We start from the raw sequence: 22,872 nt of genomic DNA, 5'->3' as shown, positions 1-22,872 counted from the left end.
AGATCCAGTTCAGCAAGCTATTGTAGTCGCTGCCAGTATGCTGACTCCAGGCAGCAAAGGAGTCCTACAAGGTCTGACTTACAACAGAGAAATCATAAGCCGGTACCCAGGCGAGTGCCTGGAAAGTCCCTCTGCCTGTGGATCGCATCAGTTACATTGCTTAGCAACATCCAAATCAGAACCAATTCAAATAAATGTTTGGTTAAATGGTCACCTGGTCCTCGTGCAGCTGTTTCAGTGATTGCTGAGTCTTTCTTTCACATGATTCACTCTTGACTCCAACCTTTACGTTTGTGCAAGGCCTCATCCAGACTGAGAACCTTCACTGGGAAACCATTACGGATTAAAGGTACAGCTTTGGTTCCGATCTCTAATGGGAAGCAGTTGGGACAGTTGGTAGTAAAAGGCTCAGGCCCAAGCCTACTGGGGCGGAAGTGGCTGAGAAATGTTCACCTTGATTGGCTCAAAGCTTTTACTTTATGAAAATGGGTGGCTGAGTGACATCCTAATTAAATACCCAGAAGTTTTTCAGGATGGGCTGGGGCCTTTCAAAAAGGCTAAGACCACTTTACCAGAAAGCAATTCTGCAAGGCCTGCCCAGTGCCATTTGCCTTACGGGTAAAAGTAGAGGCAGAAATCAGGAGGCTGGAAAATGAAGGAATCATCAAATCAGTTCAATTTATGGAATGGGCAGCACCATCCGTACCAATTGGGAAACCTGATGGCTTGGTTTGACTTTCTGGTGATTTTGAGTAAACCACTTCTCGCAGCTGGAGAAATACTCAGCCCCTTACATAGAGGACTTAGATCCAAAACTGTCAGGGGGTGGCTGTCCTTTCTCAAAGCTGGACATGAGCCAAGCCTATCTTCAATTACTACTGGATGAGGAGTCCCAGATGTATGCTACAGTTAATACCCATAAAGGTTTATATCAATGTATAAAACTGCCATTTGGGGTATCATCAGCCTGCACTCCTTTCCAGAGGACCATGGTGAACGTTTTACAAGGGCTACCCCAGGTTGCTAATAATCTGGATGATGTACTAATAACAGGGATGACCAATAAAGAACACTATCTGGACATGGTTTAAACATTTCTCCAAGGTGGATGTATGCCTTAGAAGACAACAATGTGTATTCCAGGTGCCCCAACTGACATACTTGGGCTACAGAGTGGACAAGACTGGGTTACACCTATTGGAAGACAAAGTGAGGGTGATCAAAGGTGTTCCAGTTCCCACGTCTGTCCTGGAGCTTAGGCCTTTCCTTGGGTTAGACCATAAGACCATGAGACAAAGGAGTAGAAATTAGGCCATTCAGCCAATCGAGTCTGCTCTGCCATTCAATCAAGGCTGATAAGTTCTCAACCCCATTCTCCCATTTCTCCTCATAACCCTTGATCCACTTGATACTCAAAACCCTATCTATCTCTGTCTTAAATATACTCAATGACCTGGCTTCCACTGACCAACCAGATCTTATCCTCTCCCTGTCTTCACCTACCCCTCTTCACCACCCTGTCTCTGCCACCCCCTTTATCTGCAGCTCCTTCCCACACCCAACAGAGTCCTCAAGAAAGGTTACACCTGAAACATTGAGTTCTCCACTTCCTGATGCTGCCTGGCTTGCTGTGTTCTTCCAGACTCCGCCTGTGCAAGCCTTCTGTGGCAATGAAATCCATAGATTCACCACTCTCTGGCTGAAGATGTTTCTCCGTATCTCCATTCTAAAAGACTATGTCCTTGGGTCCTAGTCTCTCCTACCAATGGGGAAAAAAATCCCAACATCTACTGTGTTCAGTCCATTCAATATTCTGTATGTTACAAATAGATCCTCCCCATATCGTTCTGAACTCCTTTGAGTATAGATCCACAGTCCTCAAACGTTCCTCATATGTTAAGTTTTTATTCCTGGGACCATTCTCGTGGACCTCCTCTGAACACGCTCCAGGGCCAGTACATCCTTCCTGAGATATATAGCGCAAAATGCTCCAAATGTGGTCTGACCAGACCCTTACAGAAGTACATCCCTGCTTTTGTATTCATGTCCTCCCAAAATAAATGCCATCATTACATTTGCTTTCCTAACTACTGACTCAACCTGCAAGTGTACTTTGAGAGAATCCTGGACTTGAATTCCCAAGTCTCTTTGCACTTCAGACTTCTGAATTTTCTCCCCATTTAGAAAATAGTCTATGCCTCTATTCTTCCTCCCAAAGTGCATGAACTCACACTTTCCCATACTGTATTCCATCTGCCACTTCTTTACCCACTCTCCTCACCTGTCCAAATCCTTCCCCCCTCCTCAATGCTACCTGTCCTTCTACCTACCTTTGTATCATCTGCAAACTTAGTCAGAATGCCCTCAGTTCCTTCATCTGGATCGTTAATGTATAAAGTGAAAAGTTGTGGTCCCAACACTGAGCCTTGTGGAACACTGGTCACTGGCTGCCATCCTGAGAAGGACCTTTTTATTCCCACTCTCTGCTTTCTGCCAGACAGCCAAGCTTCTATCCATGCTGGTGCCTTGCCTCTGACACCATGGAGCTGTATCTTACTCAGTAGCCTCCTGTGTGGCACCTTGTCAAAGGCCTTCTGAAGTCCAGGTAGATAAGTTACCATTGGTTCTCCGTGGTCTAACCTGCTAGTTACTTCCTCAAAGAATTCTAGAATATTTGTCAGATATGACTTCCCTTGATGAAACCATGTTGACTTTGCCTTATTTTACCATACGCTTGCAAGTACTCAGAAATCTCAGCCTTCATGATGGATTCCAGGATCTTCCCCATAACTGAGGTTAGGCTCATCAGTCTGTAATTTTCCCTCTTTTGCCTTACTCACTTTTTAACCAGGGGTGTAATGTTCAAGATTTTCCGGTCCTCTGGAATGCTCCCAGGTTCTAGCAATCCTGCAAGATCACGACTAACGCCTCCATTATTTCTTCATCTATCTCCCTTAGAACTGTGGAGTATAGTCCATCTGGTCCAGGTTATTTATCCACCTTCAGGCCGTTCAGTTATTCTAGCACCTTCTCCTTGTTGAGTCCACCATACCTATCTCTGCCCCCTCACTTTCTTGAATTTTTGGGATATTACTCGTGTCTTCCACCGTGAAGATTGATGTGAAGCAATTATTCAGGTCCTGAGCCATTTCCTTGATCCCCACTATGATCTCACCAGCGTCAGGTTAGTGAATTATTACAGAAAATTCATCCATAACCTGGCCCCCATCTTGGCACACCACTTGCTATTGAGAAAGGGTCTGCCTTGGAAATGGTCACATTGCCAAGAAGTAGCCTTTAGGGAAGGGAAAAAGCAGCTATTGTCATCTAGACTGTGTGCCCAGTACGGTCCCAAATGAGAAGTGGGGCTTGCCCATGCAGTATTGGGGTAGTGTTGGCTCACTGATGGCCCAGACTTTGGCTGATGCTGAGCGCAAATAAACTCAGAAAGAGAAGGAAGGTTTGGCAGTCATCTTTGGTGTGGGAAAGTTCCACCCAAACCTGTAAAGATGTAAATTTGTCATAATAGTGCACCGCAAAACCCTTAAAGAACTTAAAGAAGTCAAGGGTGTGCCATCCATAGCTTTTGGTTGAATGTAGCGGTTGGTCCTTTATTCTCAGTGTGTACAATTCGAATAAGATCCCCGAGGCAAATGCGGATGCCTTGTGCTGCCTCCCACTGGCAGATACCCCACTGGTAGCATCTTCCCTGGAAGAGTCCATTCTGGTTTGATACTTTCTGGATACCCTCCTGGTCACTGCTGACAATATCAGACAGTGGGCACAAACAGTATTCCATCCTGGCAAAACTGAAGCAGCTGGTGGTGATGGGGGAAACCAAAGGAGCCATCACAACCAGGATTGAAACCTTCCAGACCCAGCAAGACCAGGTAACCACAGAGGACAGCATATCATTATGGAGAGCAAGAGTGATTGTCCTGAGTAAAGGTCTCTGCCAGATACTGGCTGCATTCCACCAGGGTCATCCAAGAGCTTCCAAAATGAAGATCTTGGCAAGACCTCATTTTGAGTGGCCAGGATTGGTTGCTAACAGAGCTGCATTGGTGGGGCAGTGCCCAGAGTGCCAACAAAGAGAAATATTATCACCAACTCACCAACAACCCCCCCCCCCCCACCACATTCATAGGAATAGCTGGGTAAACCCGGGACTCAGTTCCTTGTTGACTCTGCTGGTCCTTTCCTGGAGTCAATGTTTCTGGTCATTGTGGACACCCATTCATGGTTCCTAAAGTGTCTTCAGTAAACTCAGGGATAATGATACATGGACTCCCGGTAGTACTGGTCATGGAAAATGGGCCATCATTTACCAGTGGGGAGTTCAAATATTTCCTAAAGTTGAATGTTCAGATAGCTCCACACCATCCATCATGCAATGGTCTCATGGAAAGAGCGGTCCAAACATTGAAGGCAGGCTTGAAGAAAGAGCCTACAGAATCACTCGACACCAAACTGTCCCACTTCCTGTTTGGTTATAGGACCAGCCCACATGCAAGTGCAGGGATAGCTCCAGCAGAGTTACTGATGGGGAGAATACTCTGCGTCAGGTTAAACCTGATATTCCAGGACCTGGGTGGGAGAGGAGGGGGGAACAGCAGCAGGAAAGCCAGAGCCAGCCACATGACTCCTGTCAGCGAGAGAGTCTGTTTATTTCACGGGATGAAGTTACATGCTGGAACCACAGAAATTGGGTATGAGGTGAGGTTGATGCAAGGTCTGGCCACATAACATTCAAAGTTTGGGGAGGTGAGGTGGTCCTGACCAAACATGTGGATCACCTGAAAGCGGTTACCTTGCAAATGGGGCAGGGGCAAAACGTACGTGGCCCCTCAGAACAGCCAGAAGGCCTGTCAGAAACCATGGCCACTGCCCCTTCATCTCGCATCAAAGAAATCTTCGAGTCCAAGATGGATGCAGCCTCAATACCGTTACCACCAGAAGAAGAGGATGAAACTCTCCCAAGACGTTCCAGACGCGAGAGACGGGCTATGGTCCGGTACATGACACATGAGTCTAGGTTGGAGTCATACCAACCGGGCCTGGAGTGAAAACCTCTCAGGAGAAACTGCAAGATAAAGAACAGCCCGACATTCTGGGACTTGGGGGAGGGGGGAAGGAAGGATGTAGTGCTTGGATTCAGGTGGATCTCATTGACTATGAGATCCCTGATGGGGTTGTTAACCCGGATCAGTCAGGAAGCCTTGACCTACAGTTACAAACAGGAGGAGAGGTGGGCGCCGGAGGGAGTGGAGTGTTTTATTTCCCCCTCCAACTCTATTTTGATTTAATGCCTGCCCTCCCCTTCACTGTTTGATCACACAGCATTGCCCTTTGATGTGAAGGGCACTGCTTGTCACTGGCCACTTGGGTGTTTTCCTATCTTCCTGGTGTTGGAAATGAATAAAGATTCGTGCACTTTGTGTCTCACACCTGCACACACACACCATGGGTAGAAAATAAAAATAAAAATAAATAAATAAATAAATAAATAGAAGTGTTTTGCTGTGAAGGGAAAAGAAGAAAAAAAAAATAAACAGGAGGAGAGGTGGGCACCGCAGGGAGTGGAGTGCATTATTTCCCTCTCCAACTCTATGTTGATTTAATCCCAGCCCTCCCCTTCACTGTGTGATCACACAGCATTGCCCTTTGATGTGAAGGTAACTGCTTGTTACTGGCCACTCAGGTGTTTTCCTATCTTCCTGGTGGTAGGGATTGAATAAAGATTCGCACACCTTGTGTCTCACACCTGCACACACACAACATGGGTGTGGGGAAAATATAAGCACCACCGCAGTTAGGTGGTAGTGTGGGGAAAGAAAAAAGAAAAGAAAAAAGAATAAACAGGAGGTTCAGAGAGTCTCCTGATCCAAAGGACTGGCTCTGAGCTGGCTGGTCAGAGCCCTTGTACAAAACACATAGAACATAGAATATAGAAGAATACAGCGCAGTACAGGCCCTTTGGCCCTCGATGTTGCGCCGATCTAAGCCCACCTAACCTACACTAGCCCACTATCCTCCATATGCCTATCCAATGCCCATTTAAGTGCCCATAAAGAGGGAGAGTCCACCACTGCTACTGGCAGGGCATTCCATGAACTCACGACTCGCTGTGTAAAGAATCTACCTCTAACATCTGTCCTATACCTACCACCCCTTAATTTAAAGCTATGCCCCCTCGTAATAGCTGACTCCATAAGTGGAAAAATAAATAAAGAGTGACTTGTTGACAGGATACCAGCCTCTGTGCAGTTATTTCATTGACAAAACCAAAAGAACACAATTTACCGAGAAACCACTAAGTAAAAACAAAATGGACAAGATTTTACTTGACCCTTTTTACTTTCACCAAACCAAGCAGAAATGACACAAACTAGCAGGCTAACTGCAGCTAATATCAACTATAAATTACATATTAGTTAGCTGATACAACAAAGATCAATATCATGGATTGGTGAGCAATCACTTGGTTTCAATTGCACAAATCTCAGCCACCAAGTCCTTCAAAGCCCAAGATCTCCGCAGAAAAAATTCCAGTTCCTTTTCTTTCGGGATTTACCCACCAATCTTCAGCTGGCAACAGATGAAGGAGGCAATGACTTTGTGGTATTATTGCTATTAATTCAGAGAGCCAGATAATGTTCTGGAGGTCAAAGTTCAAATCCCGCCACTGCAGATGGTGGAATTTGATTTCAAGAATAATCTGGAATTAAGAATCTAATGATGACCATGAATCCATTGCCAATTGTCAGAAAGACTAATGTTTCATAATGCCCTTTAGGGAAGGAAACTGCCATCCTGTGTGAGACCCCTGACCCACAGCAAAGTAGTTGCCTCTTAACTGTCCTCTGGGCAATTAGGGATGGGTAGTAAATGCTGCTTATCCAATGTTGCTCTCATCTCGTGAATAAAAAAATTCCCAACCACAGTTTCCTGGGCACAGACATGGCCAGAACTGTGTACTCTGGATTTCTCTCTCTCGCAGCATTGTGGGTCTAACTACACCATATACACTGCAGCTGTTCAAGAAATTAGTTCATTACCACTGATGAAGAGCTTATGTTGGAAACATCGATTCTTCTGCTCCTCGGATGCTGCCTGACCTGCTGTGCTTTCCCAGCACCACACTCTCGACTCTGATTTCCAGCATCTGCAGTTCTCCCTTTCTCCTAGTTCACCACCACTACCAGGTAGTATGTACTGGCTCAGCCAGCAATGTCCATGTCTCCTGACTGAATAAATAAAATGGCCTGTCTCAGTCTGAGATGTGTCACCTGGTTTCAAACCCCTAGCAGGAGAAACGTTCCTTCATCCTTCCTTGTCAATCCTTGTTAGAATTTTTCATGTTTGAATGAGATTGCTCCAGAAAATACCGGCCTATGATCATTCTTCATAGGACAGTCCCTCCATCCCAGGAATTTATTTGGTCAAACTTTGCTTCACTCCCTCTATGCAAATATCTTTCCTTAATCACTCCCTCTATGCAAGTATCTTTCCTTAGTAAGGAGACTAGATCTGCCCATCTGGACCCAGTCAGAAACCTGATCAAATTCCTGCCAATGTCCACTTTCGACCAAGCCAGCGGTGAATATAAAACTTTTACTCTGTCTCTGCTACCACTTTCAGTCAGAAAGTCTGCCAACTGAACCAAGTCCACTTCACACAGCCTTTCCCTACTCCAACATCACACAGACTACACTGGAACACAATGAACACAGTAAATAATGTCCAGTTTAATATTATGCAAATAAATTGGCGATTGATTTCATTTGATTTAATTCACATGTTTGCTTTATATCTGAGTATATCTGAGGCTGTTGCTAGGTAAGCTATAACCAATCAGTCCTTTCTGACTGTAAACAAGAATTGAATGTTGCAACAGATGTGGAAAAGAAATTCCAGCAGCAGCAGAACCAATCACAGAGTCACAGAATCCTTCAGCACAGAAGGTAGCCATTCAGTCCGTCGTGCCTACACTGACGTATTACCCAGTGTCAATCTCCTGCCTTTTCCCCATAGAGTATTCCTGAATACATTACTATCCAAATAATCATCCAGTGCCCACTCGAATGTCTCAACTGAACATTCCTCTACCACACTTCAAGGCAGTACATTCCATAATTAACTAACTGCTGCCTGATAAAACTTTTCACTCCTCAGTCTTTTTTGTCCGATTAACTAGCATTTCTGAACTGCTCTTTCTTAAATTTAGTAACCCATCCTTACAGATTATAGATTGCCAACATTAAATAATTGTGGTCATGAACTCCAAAATCTAACATTGTTTTCTGGCTTTCCAAAGTTTATGATAAAATTGTATTTTTTCAAAATAGCTCTATATTGTGTCAGTCATTCCAGTAATTGATACAATCATCTTAATATTTTGGGAAGGTACTGGAACAGTTTTAAACTATTTGTGCAAAAGCATGTAACAATCTTCACCTTGCTTGAGGTTGTATCCTTTCCTGAAGCCTGGTTTACCACTTCGGTCTGTGTGCCTTCATTCTGTGACTTGCTCCTGGGCATTTGGGCAGTTTGACAGCAGACTGAATCAACACTAGGGTGGGGTATTCACAAGCGTTACTTCACCATAAGCCTGGGAGAGTCAGTTTTCAACATTATTTTATTCTGTGGAAGAGTCAGACAGGACTAGAAATGTCAACGCTGTTTCTGTCTCCACAGATACTGCGAGACCTGCAGAGTTTCTCCAGCATTTTCTGTGTCTGTTTCAGTTATTACTCTGTGTGTTTACTGTTAGAAATAGGATAAAATGTTGTTTTTGCAGGTATAGAAAAAGCATACAGAAAAGGGGTACAGCAAGAGAACTACTAACTCTGCAAGTATTTAGGGAAGAATACCTCTAATTTTCGGTGCATAATTATTTATTAAAGAAAATAATTCTTTTTAGCCACAAGGTTTAAAACAACAGTTTCAGCAGAAAGTTAAAATTACTGAAACATATAAACGAAGCACGAAAAAGATACATTGTTAAGATGTACGTGCAAGAATGGAATGTACTGAGGAATAATGAATGAAGTTACAAAGGAAACATCAAGATAAGAGTTACAGCACGTACAAGGGGGAAATTGCCAACTTGGAAAGAAAGGGGCAATGGACGTGGAGCATAGATGGGTAGAGGCAAAATAGTAATAGAGATTGGTAATTAGGAGTCTGGAGAGATGACCTCACTCAGCTCAAAGGGTATAACTGGACACTAATCTGAGTTCTAATTTGCTTCATTTCGCTTATGCATTTGAGGCCCGTACTTGCAAGTTCGAAATAAATTGTCTTGTTTCCAGTTTTGGTGGTCTCGTCTAAATTTTATTGATTTTGTTTCGAACAGATTTGGGTGCTCGTCCTGGGAGCCCATGCTCCGGTCGCTCAGCAGTTATTGGGAAATCACCTCGCTGATTTCGGCGGTCTTTAGTTTCCCTCTTTGCCGCAGCGGCTGTGGGCGAGCAAGATCCGGACTGAGAGACCCTGGAAACAAGACGGGTTGAGACGCGGCGGGTCCGGTCAGGTGACTCTTGTGTACACAAGACCCGGGTAAGAAAGGTCTTAAAAGATTTATCCGGGTGACCGGGGTGGGCAGTGGTATTTGCTGTCATTCGGATATATCCAGGGATCCGGGGAACCGGGGTGCTGGTGACTGGAATAGGCTAATCCAGTCAGCCAGGGTGGGTAGCCGTTGAAACTGTTGCTAGGTAGATGTATCCGGGTGGCTGGCAGCGGTAGTTGCTGCCAGGTGGATATATCCGGGGATCTGGGGAACCGGAGTTCTGGGCGGCCGGGTTCGGCGAACCCGATCAACCAGGGTAGGTAACAGTTATCACGGTTGTCAGTTGGATATATCCGGGGAATTGCTGCGGGACAGGGCACACAAACACGCAGCGGGAAGTTCGGTCGGGTAAGTGACCGCGGTTGGCAATGGTACTGGTTGCTAGGTATTGCCACAGAACAGGGCGTGCTGACACGCAGCAGGAAGTTCGGTCGGGTAGGCAACCAGGTATTGCCGCGGGATAAGGACGCGCAGATTCGACTAGGTAACTCTTGTGCACAGACCAAGGTATGAAAAGGGATCTTTAAGCATTACCTTGGTGGTCGGGACGTACGGAAAGTACGGGGAATTGGCAACTCATAAATTAAGGTATTTAATTTGAAGAGTGAGGTGCCTACCTGATTTGACCACCCAGCCTTAGACTGGTTGTTAAGAGGGGAAATCCCCCACGCGAAGGTCAGGACCCTGAAGTGGGTGCTGAAGTAGGTAACACCGAACCTCAGTAAGGTTAATTAAATTACATAAAGAAACGGCCGAGTATTGAAATGGGAAATAATAATAGCGATTTAAGTATAGTAGAAGAACTAAAGGGATGTCCGAGGACCGCATTCCAACGGACAGCCCTTTAGGAAATGTTACGAGATTGGAAATACAATCCTCAGACGCGAAGAAAGGATAAAAAAAAATGATAAAATGTCAATGAAAAACAGCCTTATAGTCAGGAGGAATCAGATTATGCTTCATATCAGAAGGGCTGTAGCTTAAGGGCTACTGAGGGTGTACTTCGTAACTAACTTATGGCCAGACGTCCAGAAAAATATTCAAAAGCTAGAGGAGTCGTTGCGGGAAACTCAAAGTGTCTGTGAGACACGGTGTCTGTGTGTGTGTGAGAGAGAGAGAGAGAGAGAGAAAAGAGCTGTACAGCTAGTAGAAAGTTTAATCCTTTGTGATTCAGTCTGAATGCACATTTGTTTGTTGGTGATTGAATGTTTGTTCCCTGGAGCTTGAGATCCGGGACTGTTTTGAATCTGATTTCTATTATGGAAATTTTAACATAATTTCTTTTAAGGTTAAGGATTTTACAGATTATGAAATAAAATGTTAACTCCTGCTCTTTTTATAGGTCATGACTGCCTTACTATCAGTTTCTAACTAATCTCTTTTATCCTGACATAAAAGCGATTTATGGAGGACAGTTGAAGTTTCAGTTCAACATTAGATTATAATAAATCAAAAATAAAATCCTATGGTTAAAATCGGTGACCTTGGATTCGGCCATTATTCATGCATTAGAAGTTTTATTTTAACAATCTATAGCGTTGGAATTGAGCAATGACTGGTCAGGACTACTTCAGAAAACTGATTTTGGATTTAAATCAAGGGACTAAAACCGGGTAATTGTAGTGAATTTACAAGTAAGATTCCTAAATGTATATTTAGGAGCAGGCTTTAAAGTTAGACAAGCATAAATTGACAAATTATATTTGAGATTACAGGGAGCAAGAAATATTGTAATATTTCTTTAAAAATCAAGGTCTAAACAAAACATTGGGTGATGAGGAATGGCCATGGGGTGGCCCTAAAGCTGTTCAGTTGGTTAAATCGGCTCAGCAATTGATCTGAGAAGCAGAAACAGAAGGCAAAAATAATGATAGCCATGGTTGATGAGGTAATAAAGAAAAGGACAAAACTAAAAGGATAAGGAAACCGGAATGGTGGCGGGTAGTATGCTGGAATAAAGTGAGGAGGAAGGATCGGGGAGGAGATGTTAAGGGGTCTGGTAGACAGGAACAAGGATCAAAGTGGAAATCCCCACAGGCGGGATGTTATTACTGTGGAAAGACAGGTCACTTTAAGAGAGAGTGTCCTGATCTAAAACAGAAAGTAAAGGCAGTGCCTTTTATGAACCTTGATGAAAAATAGGGGTGTCAGGAGTTCCTGCCCCAGGGACCCACCAGGAACTCTTGATTAATTTAAAGGTGGGACCTTACAAAGAGGACGTAGTTTTCTTAGCCGATATGGGGGCAGCAAGGTCATCCTTAAAATTTAAGCCAAAGGGAGTGGGAATGAAAAAGTTAATTGGATTATGGCGACAGTTTTGTGATGAGAGGCATGAAGAACCAGTTTTGTGTTCATGACGAGAAATTGCCACCAAATTGGGGATTGAATTAACTGCAAATGGTGCTATGGAATCTGTTGAGGTTCTTAAAAATGAATGTGCTCGAGCAAACAATGACAGAAACAGAACGAGAAGTCACAAGTGACTGGTAAACAAACAGAACTGCGCGATTACAGTTTTTAAAATGTTTTAGGCACTTGTTGCATTTCCACCCTGAATTATAATATATATAATTAATAATTAATATTTATAATAAATCAATTGTGTTAGCCTGAATCAATATTAATTGGCAGGATTTCTTCACACATTCTCAGTGACCTGTCATATTGATTCATGGTTAATTTAAAACATGAACTGCATTAATTCATTGTCAATTAAAGAATGGAAAGCTACATTACTGACCAGAGTGTGTGCAGACAGTGGCAGCAACAGTCTTATTAGTCGAGGAGAGTCAGAAACTTACTTTTGGGGGAGCCTTAATAGTCAGCACCCCACATCAGGTACGGACCATACTAAATCAGAAAGCAGGACAATCTTAATAGAACAGGATGACCTTGTGTTAGTCACAGACAGCTGCTTGAATCCAGCTGCATTTCTGTGGCGGAGAGAGGGGGGAGAAGGCACCTGGCAATCCAGAACATGACTGCCTTGATATTACTGAATATCAGACTAAAGTACGAATGAACTTAAGAAACGCACCGTTGCATGCGGGAGCTCAGTTGTTTATTGACGGGCCCTCCCGGATGATTGAGGGTGAAAGGCACAATGGATATGCTGTAGTAGACTGGATAGAGGGAAGCATAATCAAGGCTGAAAGACTGCTTAATGGCTGGTCAGCCCAAACTTGTGAACTCTATGTCCTAGAAAGAGCTTTCAGAACCTTAGAAAACAAAAAAGGAACAATATTTACAGACTCCAAATATGCGTTTGGAGTGGTACATAACTTCGAAAAAAAAATTTGGCAAGAAAGAGGACTGATAAATAGCAGAGGAAAAGAACTAGCTCATGAGGAATTGATAAAACAAGTGCTGAAATCTCTGTTACTCCCAAGAGAAATAGTGGTAATTCATATAAATGGACATCAGAAGGTGAATGACCTAGAAGTAAGGGGAAATAGGCTGGTCAAAGAGGTAGTTAAAGAAGCCACCCTGAATCCACAAGGAGCAGTAATAGACTCCCTAATACCTGCAATTTCAGATCTTCAGGATGCCCCATTGTTTACTACAAAGGGGGGAAAGGGACTAAAAGATTTAGAGGCTGCAAAGACAGCAGATGGAACAGCCTTATAGTAGTTAGTACTCCCCCCACCCCCCATCAAGTCAGAACTGTGTTAAACCAAAAGACAGGGAGATGGTTGACGAGGCCATCCTGATGGAAAAAGATGACCTGGTGTTCGCAATAGACACCTGTCTAAACCCAGCTACCTTCTTATGGAAGGGAGAATCTTTAGACAAACGAGAATTAGAACATGACTGTTTAGATATCATAGAGTGTCAAACCAAAATTAGACAGGCCCTGAGAGATCTATCTTTACATGACGGGGATAGATTGTTTATAGATGGATCATCAAGAGTAGTGGAAGGAAAAAGACACAATGGATAACAAAAACCAAATAGTGGAGGCAGACTGGCTGCCTAACACATGGTCAGCTCAGACCTGTGAATTGTACACATTAAATCAAGCTTTAAAACACTTCGAGAATTGGGATGGGACAGTTTTCACTGACTCCAAATATGCTTATGGGGTAGTCCATACCTTCGGAAAGGTGTGGCAAGAACGGGGACTAATCAATAGTCGAGGAAAGAATTAGTACATGAAGAATTAATAGGACAAGTACTAAAAAGTCTAAAATTACCCGGAGAAATAGCTATAGTCCATGTACCTGGACATCAGAAAGGGAACACGCAAAGGGGAACCGGCTAGCAGATGAGATAGCTAAAGAGGCAGCTATGAATCATACAATAACAAGGGTACAGATTCTTACACCCCTAGTTGACTCTTCTCCTGTGAACCCTGTGTACACAGAAGAAGAGGAAAAAGAGTTCCAAGAAATAGGAGCTACTAAGACAACTGAAGGAAAGTGGATCCTCCCCGACGGGAGGGAACTATTGAGCAAATCAGTCATGAGAAACATCTTAGCCACCTTATACCAGGGTAGTCACTGGGGTTCTCAAGCTGTGTGTGACACAGTGTTAAGAAAATATAGATTTAAAGGAATATATACATTGGTAAAACAGATATGTACAGGATGTATAATTTGTCGAAAGATCAATAAGAAAATGTTATGAGAAGGGCTCAAAGGAGGAAGAGACCCAGGGTTGAGACCCTTCCAAAGTATACAGGTGGATTACACCAAATTACCCCCAGTGGGAAAACAGAAGTACCTGTTAGTACTAGTAGATCACTTAACTGGGTGGGTGGAAGCTTTCCCAATGTCATCAGCCGCTTCAAAAGGAGTGGTGAAAACCCTCCTTGAACATATCATCCCACGATATGGAATAGTGGAAAATGCAGACTCAGACCAAGGTAGCCATTTTACTTCCAATATATTGCAAGACGTTATGGCGAGACTAGAGATCTCTTGGGAATTTCATACCCCTTGGCACCCGCCCTCTTCTGGACGGGTGGAACAAATAAATGCCTATTGTATTATTACGCAATCGGACTGCCCCAAGGCGCGATATTGGCTTTTCACCTTATGAAATGATGTTTGGACTACCATTTCTAGGAGGGAAAGGAGAGGTGCCTACAGCTGAATTTAATGACAAGTTTTTAAAGAACTATATTGTGGCGCTCGGCTCTTCTTTGTCTATTCTTAGGAATAAAGACCTGTTGGTAGAGACACCGCCACTCAAGTTTGTAGTACATCAAATACAACCGGGTGATTGGGTCCTGATCAAGACCTGGAAAGATACCAAACTGCACCCGAGCTGGGAGGGACAATTCCTAACCCTCCTAACAAGTGAAACAGCTATTCAGACTGCTGAGAAAGGGTGGAGTCGCGTTAAAGGTCCTGTGAATGCCCCAAAGGTGGAGTGGCATGCTCATCCTACAGACAACCCTTTGAAAGTTAAGAAAGAAAGAATGAACTGAGACAAAAGACTTTTTTTAACATTTGCTGATACATATATATTGTTATTGATTGTAAGGGCTGTGTGGACTCACCTCTCCCTGACACCTAAAACGTTAAGGAGAAAGTGAGGACTGCAGATGCTGGAGATCAGAACTGAAAATGTGTTGCTGGAAAAGCGCAGCAGGTCAGGCAGCATCCAGGGAACAGGAGAATCGACGTTTCCAGCAACATTTTCACCTAAAAGGTTAAGACAGGACAGTAGGCAGGGTTCAGAGATGGGTAGATACTGGTATAGTTTAGTAATGTTAGTAGTACTAACTATTCAAGGAAGCGGGAAAAATCACTTCATTACGCTGTGCCAGAATTATGCTAAACAAGAGGGACTTGCCGTCTGTGCAGAGGTCCCACACCATGGCGATTCTGGGATCCCCACCTCAGTAATACTGCTCACTAAAAAGAAGTATGCGATGTACAACAATTTGATGTGGGTTCAAATACAAAATGGAGATCTGAAAAGAGCAAATATAACTTTGCGGGATGGTTGCCAAGGCCAACCCCGAAAGATCAGGGTGCTATTGATAGTCTTAGAATTTCCCCACTGAAAGGAGCAGTGAATACCACCTGTTTCTGTGATCAGAATGATGCTGCACCTTTCCAACGAGGAAAATCATCTTGTGTCCACACCAGTCAAGCCACTGCTGCGCAGAGGTCCCATACCATGGCGAAGCTGGAATCCCCACCTCAGACCTCGCTTATATAGTCCCTCACCTCCGAATAGAACCAGAAAGGTTGGAGTGGCTGCTGTGAAAGCATGAGCCCAACCTGAGGAAGGAGGGGGAGATAAGACGTAAGACCCGAGAGGTCTCTGAAGGAGACCGTCTACTGTGGACACTACTCCCAAGCTACGGCACTACAAAGGCAGGGGTGGAAATACAGAAACTGCCCTTGAAAATTTAATTAATGATACCACCGGCGCAATGGGAGAAACTCAATCGCAGATATCGGCTGTAACCACTGAAATGATTGCCACGAGACTAACAGCTTTACAGAATCAAATGGCTTTAGACTATCTTTTGGACGAAAAAGGGGGAACCTGTGATCTGATTGGTAAAGAATGTTGCACCTTCATCCCAGACACGTCTTCCATAGTGGAAGATAAGGCAGAAATAGTAAAGAGAAAGATAAGCACTATAAGAGAAATTGGAGATGAACTCCGAAAAGATGAAGGATGGGGATGGGGTAACTGGAGATTGACCGGGTGGGAAAAATGGTTAGTGAATTTAGGCATTTATGCACTACTAATAATTATAGATTTACTGATAGAGTTTAATGTGTTAAAATGGATAATGACTAAACTGGTAATGTCGCTGGGAGGACAACAACCAATAATGGTCATGACAATAGCACAAGCGCAGAAAAGAGAGAGTCACAGACTACTCCAGGAGTTTAAAAAAGGCAAATTTAGCCGGGCAGAAATGACTAGATTGTGAACCTCGACACCTTAGGGTGAAAAGAGGGCAGAAAATAAGATTGCAAAAACAACAAATGGTTAAGAAAAGAAATGGGGGATTTGTTAGAAATAGGATAAAATGTTGTTTTTGCAGGTATAGAAAAAGCATACAGAAAAGGGGTACAGCAAGAGAACTACTAACTCTGCAAGTATTTAGGGAAGAATATCTCTAATTTTCGGTGCATAATTATTTATTAAAGAAAATAATTCTTTTTAGCCATAAGGTTTAAAACAACAGTTTCAGCAGAAAGTTAAAATTACTGAAACATATAAGCAAAGCACGAAAAAGATACATTGTTAAGATGTATGTACAAGAATGGAATGTACCGAGGAATAGTGAAAGAAGTTACAAAGGGAACATCAAGATAAGAGTTACAGCACGTACAAGGGGGAAATTGCCAACTTGGAAAGAAAGGGGCAATGGGCGTGGAGCATAGATGGGTAGAGGCAAAATAGTAACAGAGATTGGTAATTAGGAGTCTGGAGAGATGACCTCACTCAGCTCAAAGGGTATAACTGGACACTAATCTGAGTTCTAATTTGCTTCATTTCACTTATGCATTTGAGGCCCGTACTTGCAAGTTCGAAATAAATTGTGTTGTTTCCAGTTTTGGTGGTCTCGTCTAAACTTTATTGATTTTGTTTCCTGAAGCCTGGTTTACCACTTCAGTCTGTATGCCTTCATTCTATGACTTGCTCCTGGGCATTTGGGCAGTTTGACAGCAGACTGAATCAACACTAGGTGGGGTATTCACAAGCGTTACTTCACCATAAGCCTGGGAGAGTCCGGTTTCAACATTATTCTATTCTGTGGAAGAGTCAGACAGGACTCGAAAGGTCAACGCTGTTTCTGTCTCCACAGCTACTGCCAGACCTGCAGAGTTTCTCCAGCATTTTATGTGTTTGTTTCAGTTATTACTCTGTGTGTTTACTCACACTGATCTCTCTCCCAATCGTTCGGGGATGGAGAACATTTTTACATGTGAAGCCTGCGAGGTGCAACTGGATTACTCATGAACTAATTATGAATACATGGAATTTCTGATATCACCCTTCTGCCATCAAACCGAATTTCATTGGAAGGTCATTCTTCAGGATACGATTAACATTCCAAATTCTGGCCTGAAGCAATCATGACATCAATTGACCTCCTGTCATGTCAGATACATTAATCCAAGGAGACTCCTCATCTGACTTTGGCATTGCTATTTCACTTCTTATATATCACACTGTAACAATTTCTTAATTTCAATACCTGTAATAAACTTTCTTCATAAAGAAAATCTTTATAAATACATAATCACCAACACAGTTTGGTTCTGGACAGCAGCAGGTCAAGGGAACAAACAAACATTGGAGTTTGACTCTATCCAAACAAACCACAGTCATCTCTTACTTGAACCAGACAACATTTAAATGCATTTGAGACACCATGAGGGTCCAATAACTGAGTGCACTGTCATTTCCCTTCAGCACAAAGCCCTCAGACAGTTGGGCCCTTGAAGACAGAAACAGGGGAATATATTACGGAGAACAAAGAAATGGCAGAAGAGTTGAATTGGTACTTCAGATCTGTGTTCACTGGGGAAGACACAAGCAATCTTCCTGAGGTAACAGTGGCTGAAGGACCTGAACTGAAGGGAATTTATATTTGCCAAGGATTGGCGTTGGAGAGACTGTTAGGTCTAAGGTTGATAAGTCCCCGGGGCCTGATGGTCTACATCCTAGGGTACTGAAGGATGTGGCTCGAGAAATCGTGGATGGGTTGGTGATTATTTTCCAGAGTTCGATAGATTCAGGATCAGTTCCTGCGGATTGGAGGGTGGCTAATGTTGTACCACTTTTTAAGAAAGGAGTGAGAGAGAAAGCAGGAAATTATAGACCAGTTAGTCTGACCTCAGTGGTGGGAAAGATGCTGGAGTCAATTATAAAGGATGAAATTACGACACATCTGGATAGCAGTAACAGGATAGGTCAGAGTCAGCATGGATTTATGAAGGGGAAAACATGCTTGCCTAATCTTCTGGAATTCTTTGAGGATGTAACTCTGAAGAAGGACAAGAGAGAGCCAGTGGATGTAGTGTACCTGGACTTTCAGAAAGCCTTTGATAAAGTCCCACATAGGAGGTTAATGAGCAAAATTAGGGTGCATAGTACTGGGGGCAAAGTACTGACTTGGATTGAAAATTGATTGGCTAATAGGAAACAAAGAGTAGTGATAAACAGCTCTCTTTCGGAATGGCAGGCAGTGACCAGTGGGGTACCGCAGGGATCCGTGCTGGGACCGCAGCTTGTTACAATATACATTAATGATGTAGAAGATGGTATTAATAGTAACATTAGCATATTTGCTGATGATACAAAGCTGGGTGGCAGGGTGAAATGTGAGGAGGATGTTAGGAGATTACAGGGTGACCTGGACAGGTTAGGTGAGAGGACAGATGCATGGCAGATGCAGTTTAATGTGGATAAATGTATGGTTATCCACTTTGGTGGCAAGAACAGGAAGGCAGATTGCTACCTAAATGGAGCCAAGTTAGGTAAAGGGGCAGTACAAAGAGATCTGAGTGTTCTTGTACACCTGTCAATGAAGGCAAGCATGCAGGTACAGCAGGTAGTGAAGAAGGCTAATAGCATGCCGGCCTTCATAACAAGAGGGATTGAGTATAGAAGCAAAGAGGTTCTTCTGCAGCTGTACGGGGCCCTGGTGAGACTGCACCTGGAATACTGTGTGCAGTTCTGGTCTCCAAATCTGAGGAAAGACATTCTGGCTATTGAGGGAGTGCAGAATAGATTCACAAGGTCAATTCCTGGAATGGCGGGACGATCTTAAGTTGAAAGATTGGAGCGACTGGGCTTGTATACCCTTGCGTTTAGAAAAGTGAGAGGGGATCTGATTGAGACGTATAAGATTATTAAAGGATTGGACACTCTGGAGGCAGGAAACATGTCTCCGCTGATGGGTGAGTGCCGAACCAGAGGACACAGCTTAAAATCACGGGGTAGGCCATTTAGGACAGAGATGAGGAGAAACTTCTTCACCCAGAGAGTGGTGGCTGTGTGGAATGCTCTGCCCCAGAGGGCAGTGGAGGCCCAGTCTCTGGATTTGTTTAAGAAAGAGTTGGATAGAGCTCTCAAAGATAGTGGAATCAAGGGTTATGGGGATAAGGCAGGAACAGGATACTGATTAAGGATGATCAGCCATCATCATATTGAATGGTTGTGCAGGCTCGAAAGGCAGAATAGCCTACTCATGCACCTATTGTCTATTGTCTATTTTTTTTAAATTTGAAAAATATACTGTATTCATAAAAATACTATCTTTGCATATAATATATAAACCAAAATACTGTCTTTGCATATAATATATGAACCAAACTGCTTTTGTGTCTATATTGTATATATATATATACATATATAGATAGATAGAGAGAGAGAGAGAGAGATAGACACAAAAGTCGTTTGATTCTGCACAGTTGCAAAACAAGTAAACACACAAAATGTGGAGTTTGATTCTCCACCAAACCAAAGCCCTGGCTTAAACATACAATCCTAATATTTATGTATATTTGACACAGTAGGAGGGTCCAAAAACTGAGCAGACCCTCACTTACCTTCAGTACAAAGCCCTCAGACAGTGGTCTTTCCCCACTGGGCCTTGGCAGCAGCTGTCCCGTGCTTTAGTATGTCCCTCAGCACGTGGTCCTGGACCTTGGAATGTGACAGTCTGGAACACTCAGTCAGGGTCAGCTCCTTGTTCGAGAAAGAACTAGGAGAAAGTGAGGACTGCAGATGCTGGAAGTGTTGGAAGTGTGGTGCTGGAAAACCACAGCAGGTCAGACTGCATCGAGGAGCTGGAGAATCGATGTTTCAGGCATAAGCCCTGCATCAGGAAGGGCTGATGCCTAAAAAGGTTGATTCTCCTGCTCCTCGATGCTGTCTGACCTGCTGTGCTTTTCCAGCACAGCACTCTTGACTCCTTGCTCTGAAGACTAACAGGTTTCGGTCAGACCAAAGAGCATCTTTCACCGAGTTGATGGTCCTCCAGGTGCAGTTGCTGTTTGTCCTGGTGTGTGTCCCGGGGAACAGCTCGTACAGCAGAGTCCTGCTCAGAACAAACCTCAAAACAAACCACTGCGTCTTCCTCCAGACATCCAATAGAGCATTCCAATGTCTCAGCACCCTCTGGGTGAATTCACTTCCTCCGATTTGTCAGCAGAGATGTTCTATTACTGTCCACAATTGTCTGCTACGCCCAGCTCTCATCTCCTGGAGCCAGGTGTCAGTCAATGTCTGACACCCTGAACTCAAAACCCTCACAATGTCCTCATCTTTCTCCTTGGATGACTGCTCCCATATGTCTGGGTCCCTTACTGCCTGCTCCAATTGTGCAGAGTACAGTACCCTAGGATGATGGTCTTACTCTGTCTGGAGGATTTTGCAGCCCCCCCCGACACCACCCAGACTGTTCCAAGTAGCAGATCTGGAGGCCTTTTGTCTGCTCTGCCATGGCCCTGGTTGAAACATGGCCTGACATTCTACAGGGTGGAATGGTGGCTCAGTGGTTAGCACTGCTGCCTCACAGCACCAGGGTCCCAGGTTTGATTCCAGCCTCGGACAATTGTCTGTGTGGAGTTTGCATATTCTCCCCGTGTCTGTGTGGGTTTCCTCCGGGTGCTCCGGTTTCCTCCCACAGTCCAAAGATGTGCAGGTTAGGTGAGTTGGCCATGTTAAATTGCCTATAGTGTTAGATGCATTAGGCAGAGGGAAACGGGTCTGGGTGGGTTATTCTTCGGAGAGTCGATGTGGACTGGTTGGGCCGAAGGGCCTGTTTCATCACTGTAGGGAATCTAATCTAATCAAATCTGTCCACATCAGTCATCAGGTTGAGCAGTGGTGTCATCAGCCAGGGCCACAGTGGGTAGCCCTTGTCTCCAGGAACCAGCTTGTAGGGCACCTGGGCCCTCAGTCACAGCAGGGACATGAGAGTGCTCCAGGGTGTAGAAACCATGGCAGCTCCCAGGGTACTGGGGACACACCTTCAGGAAGTGGGACTGGTGATTCCGGATAATCTGCATATTAATGGATTGGAAGCACTTCCTATTGATGAACTCCACTGCATTGTCATATCGCCCTCTCAATGGGACATGACTACAGCTGATGGTGCCCTGTACCTGGGGGAAGACAGCGATATTCCTGAATCCTTCTGCGTGGGCTGAGATCTTGTACAGATGGCACTGATCCATTTGTGGGTGGGTGACTGAGAGATCCCACACAGATCCCCAGTGGCTCCCTGGAAGAAGCCAAACACATTGAGGTTCCACACCGCTGTCCCCTTCTCAGACACCAGAAGGAGATGGGCCCCCACTTCCTCCGCTCTCAGGGCCCGATCCAGCAGCTGGGACAACTCAGTCACGAGGTCCCGGGACAGACAGAGGCTGCATTGACATTGCGCCTTGTTCATCCTGAGGAAATAGAACTGAGGGTGAAAGACTCGGGCCTTAATGTCTCAGGACCCTGCAGTTGTAACCTCTTCCTGAGCTGGAGGCCGTTTGCCCTCTGAGGCAGCTGCTGTTCCCACACTTCCTGCTGTTCCCGGGATCACTGCTGAACCTGGGATCACTGCTGTACCCACGATTGCTGATGTTCCTGGGATCACTCTTATTACTAGGATTACTGCTGTTCCCGGGATCACTCTTATTCCCAGGATTACTGCTGTTCCCAGGATCATTGTTATTCCCAGGATCACTGCTGTTCCCAGGATCACTGTTATTCCCAGAATCACAGCTGTTCCCAGGATCACTGCTGTTCCTGGGACCACCACTGTTCCTGGGATTGCTGCTATTCCCAGGATCACTGCTGTTCCCAGGTTCCCTGCTGTTTGCAGGATCCCTGCTGTTCCTGGGATCACTGCTGTTCCTGGGATATTCCCAGGATCCCTGCTGGTGTTCCTGCTCCTCCTCAATTTGCCTTCACCTTCTGAGCAAAGTAACTGCTGTGAGCAGCATCCCACCTCTGTCTGGATCCATCCATCTGGCTGGAAATTATCCATGTTGGGAATGTAAGGAACAGAACAGGTTCCCAGTTTGGAACAGAGTCAGTGCTGCCTTCCCCTGCAGACACCAACTGCACACACTTCCCAGACAATGAGACATGAGGCTCCCTGACAATGAAGGCCACAAATGGCGTTATGGAGTCACTTTGTGATCGGCACCTACTTGGTACAGACTCTCTGCTGGCTCAGTGACAAACACATTGCTGTATATCAGGAGGGCACCATGTGCTCTGAACCCTTCTCATCCCAGCACAGCATCATCCATGAAAGTCATCATTTACACACAGTAACATACAGTGCAATACCCTCAGTGCAGGGCAGA

The 22,872-nt window shown here is 44.4% G+C and overlaps 1 protein-coding gene across 1 annotated transcript in view; it reads right to left on the bottom strand.

Moving 5' to 3' along the window:
• The window catches only part of LOC122541245 (butyrophilin-like protein 2), a 28,893-nt gene extending 6,934 nt beyond the window's left edge, over window positions 1–21,959 (bottom strand). The window contains exon 1 of the mRNA XM_043677861.1: window positions 21,670–21,959. Within this exon, the coding sequence (XP_043533796.1) occupies window positions 21,670–21,959 (290 nt within the window). The remainder of the gene's footprint in view (window positions 1–21,669) is intronic.
• Window positions 21,960–22,872: the final 913 nt, after the last annotated feature.

This window comes from Chiloscyllium plagiosum, chromosome 37 (assembly GCF_004010195.1).
Source record: "Chiloscyllium plagiosum isolate BGI_BamShark_2017 chromosome 37, ASM401019v2, whole genome shotgun sequence".
In the NCBI taxonomy this organism is placed as follows: domain Eukaryota; kingdom Metazoa; phylum Chordata; class Chondrichthyes; order Orectolobiformes; family Hemiscylliidae; genus Chiloscyllium; species Chiloscyllium plagiosum.
Note: the sequence above shows the minus strand (reverse complement) of the source record. Positions and strands in the feature narration are given on the sequence as shown.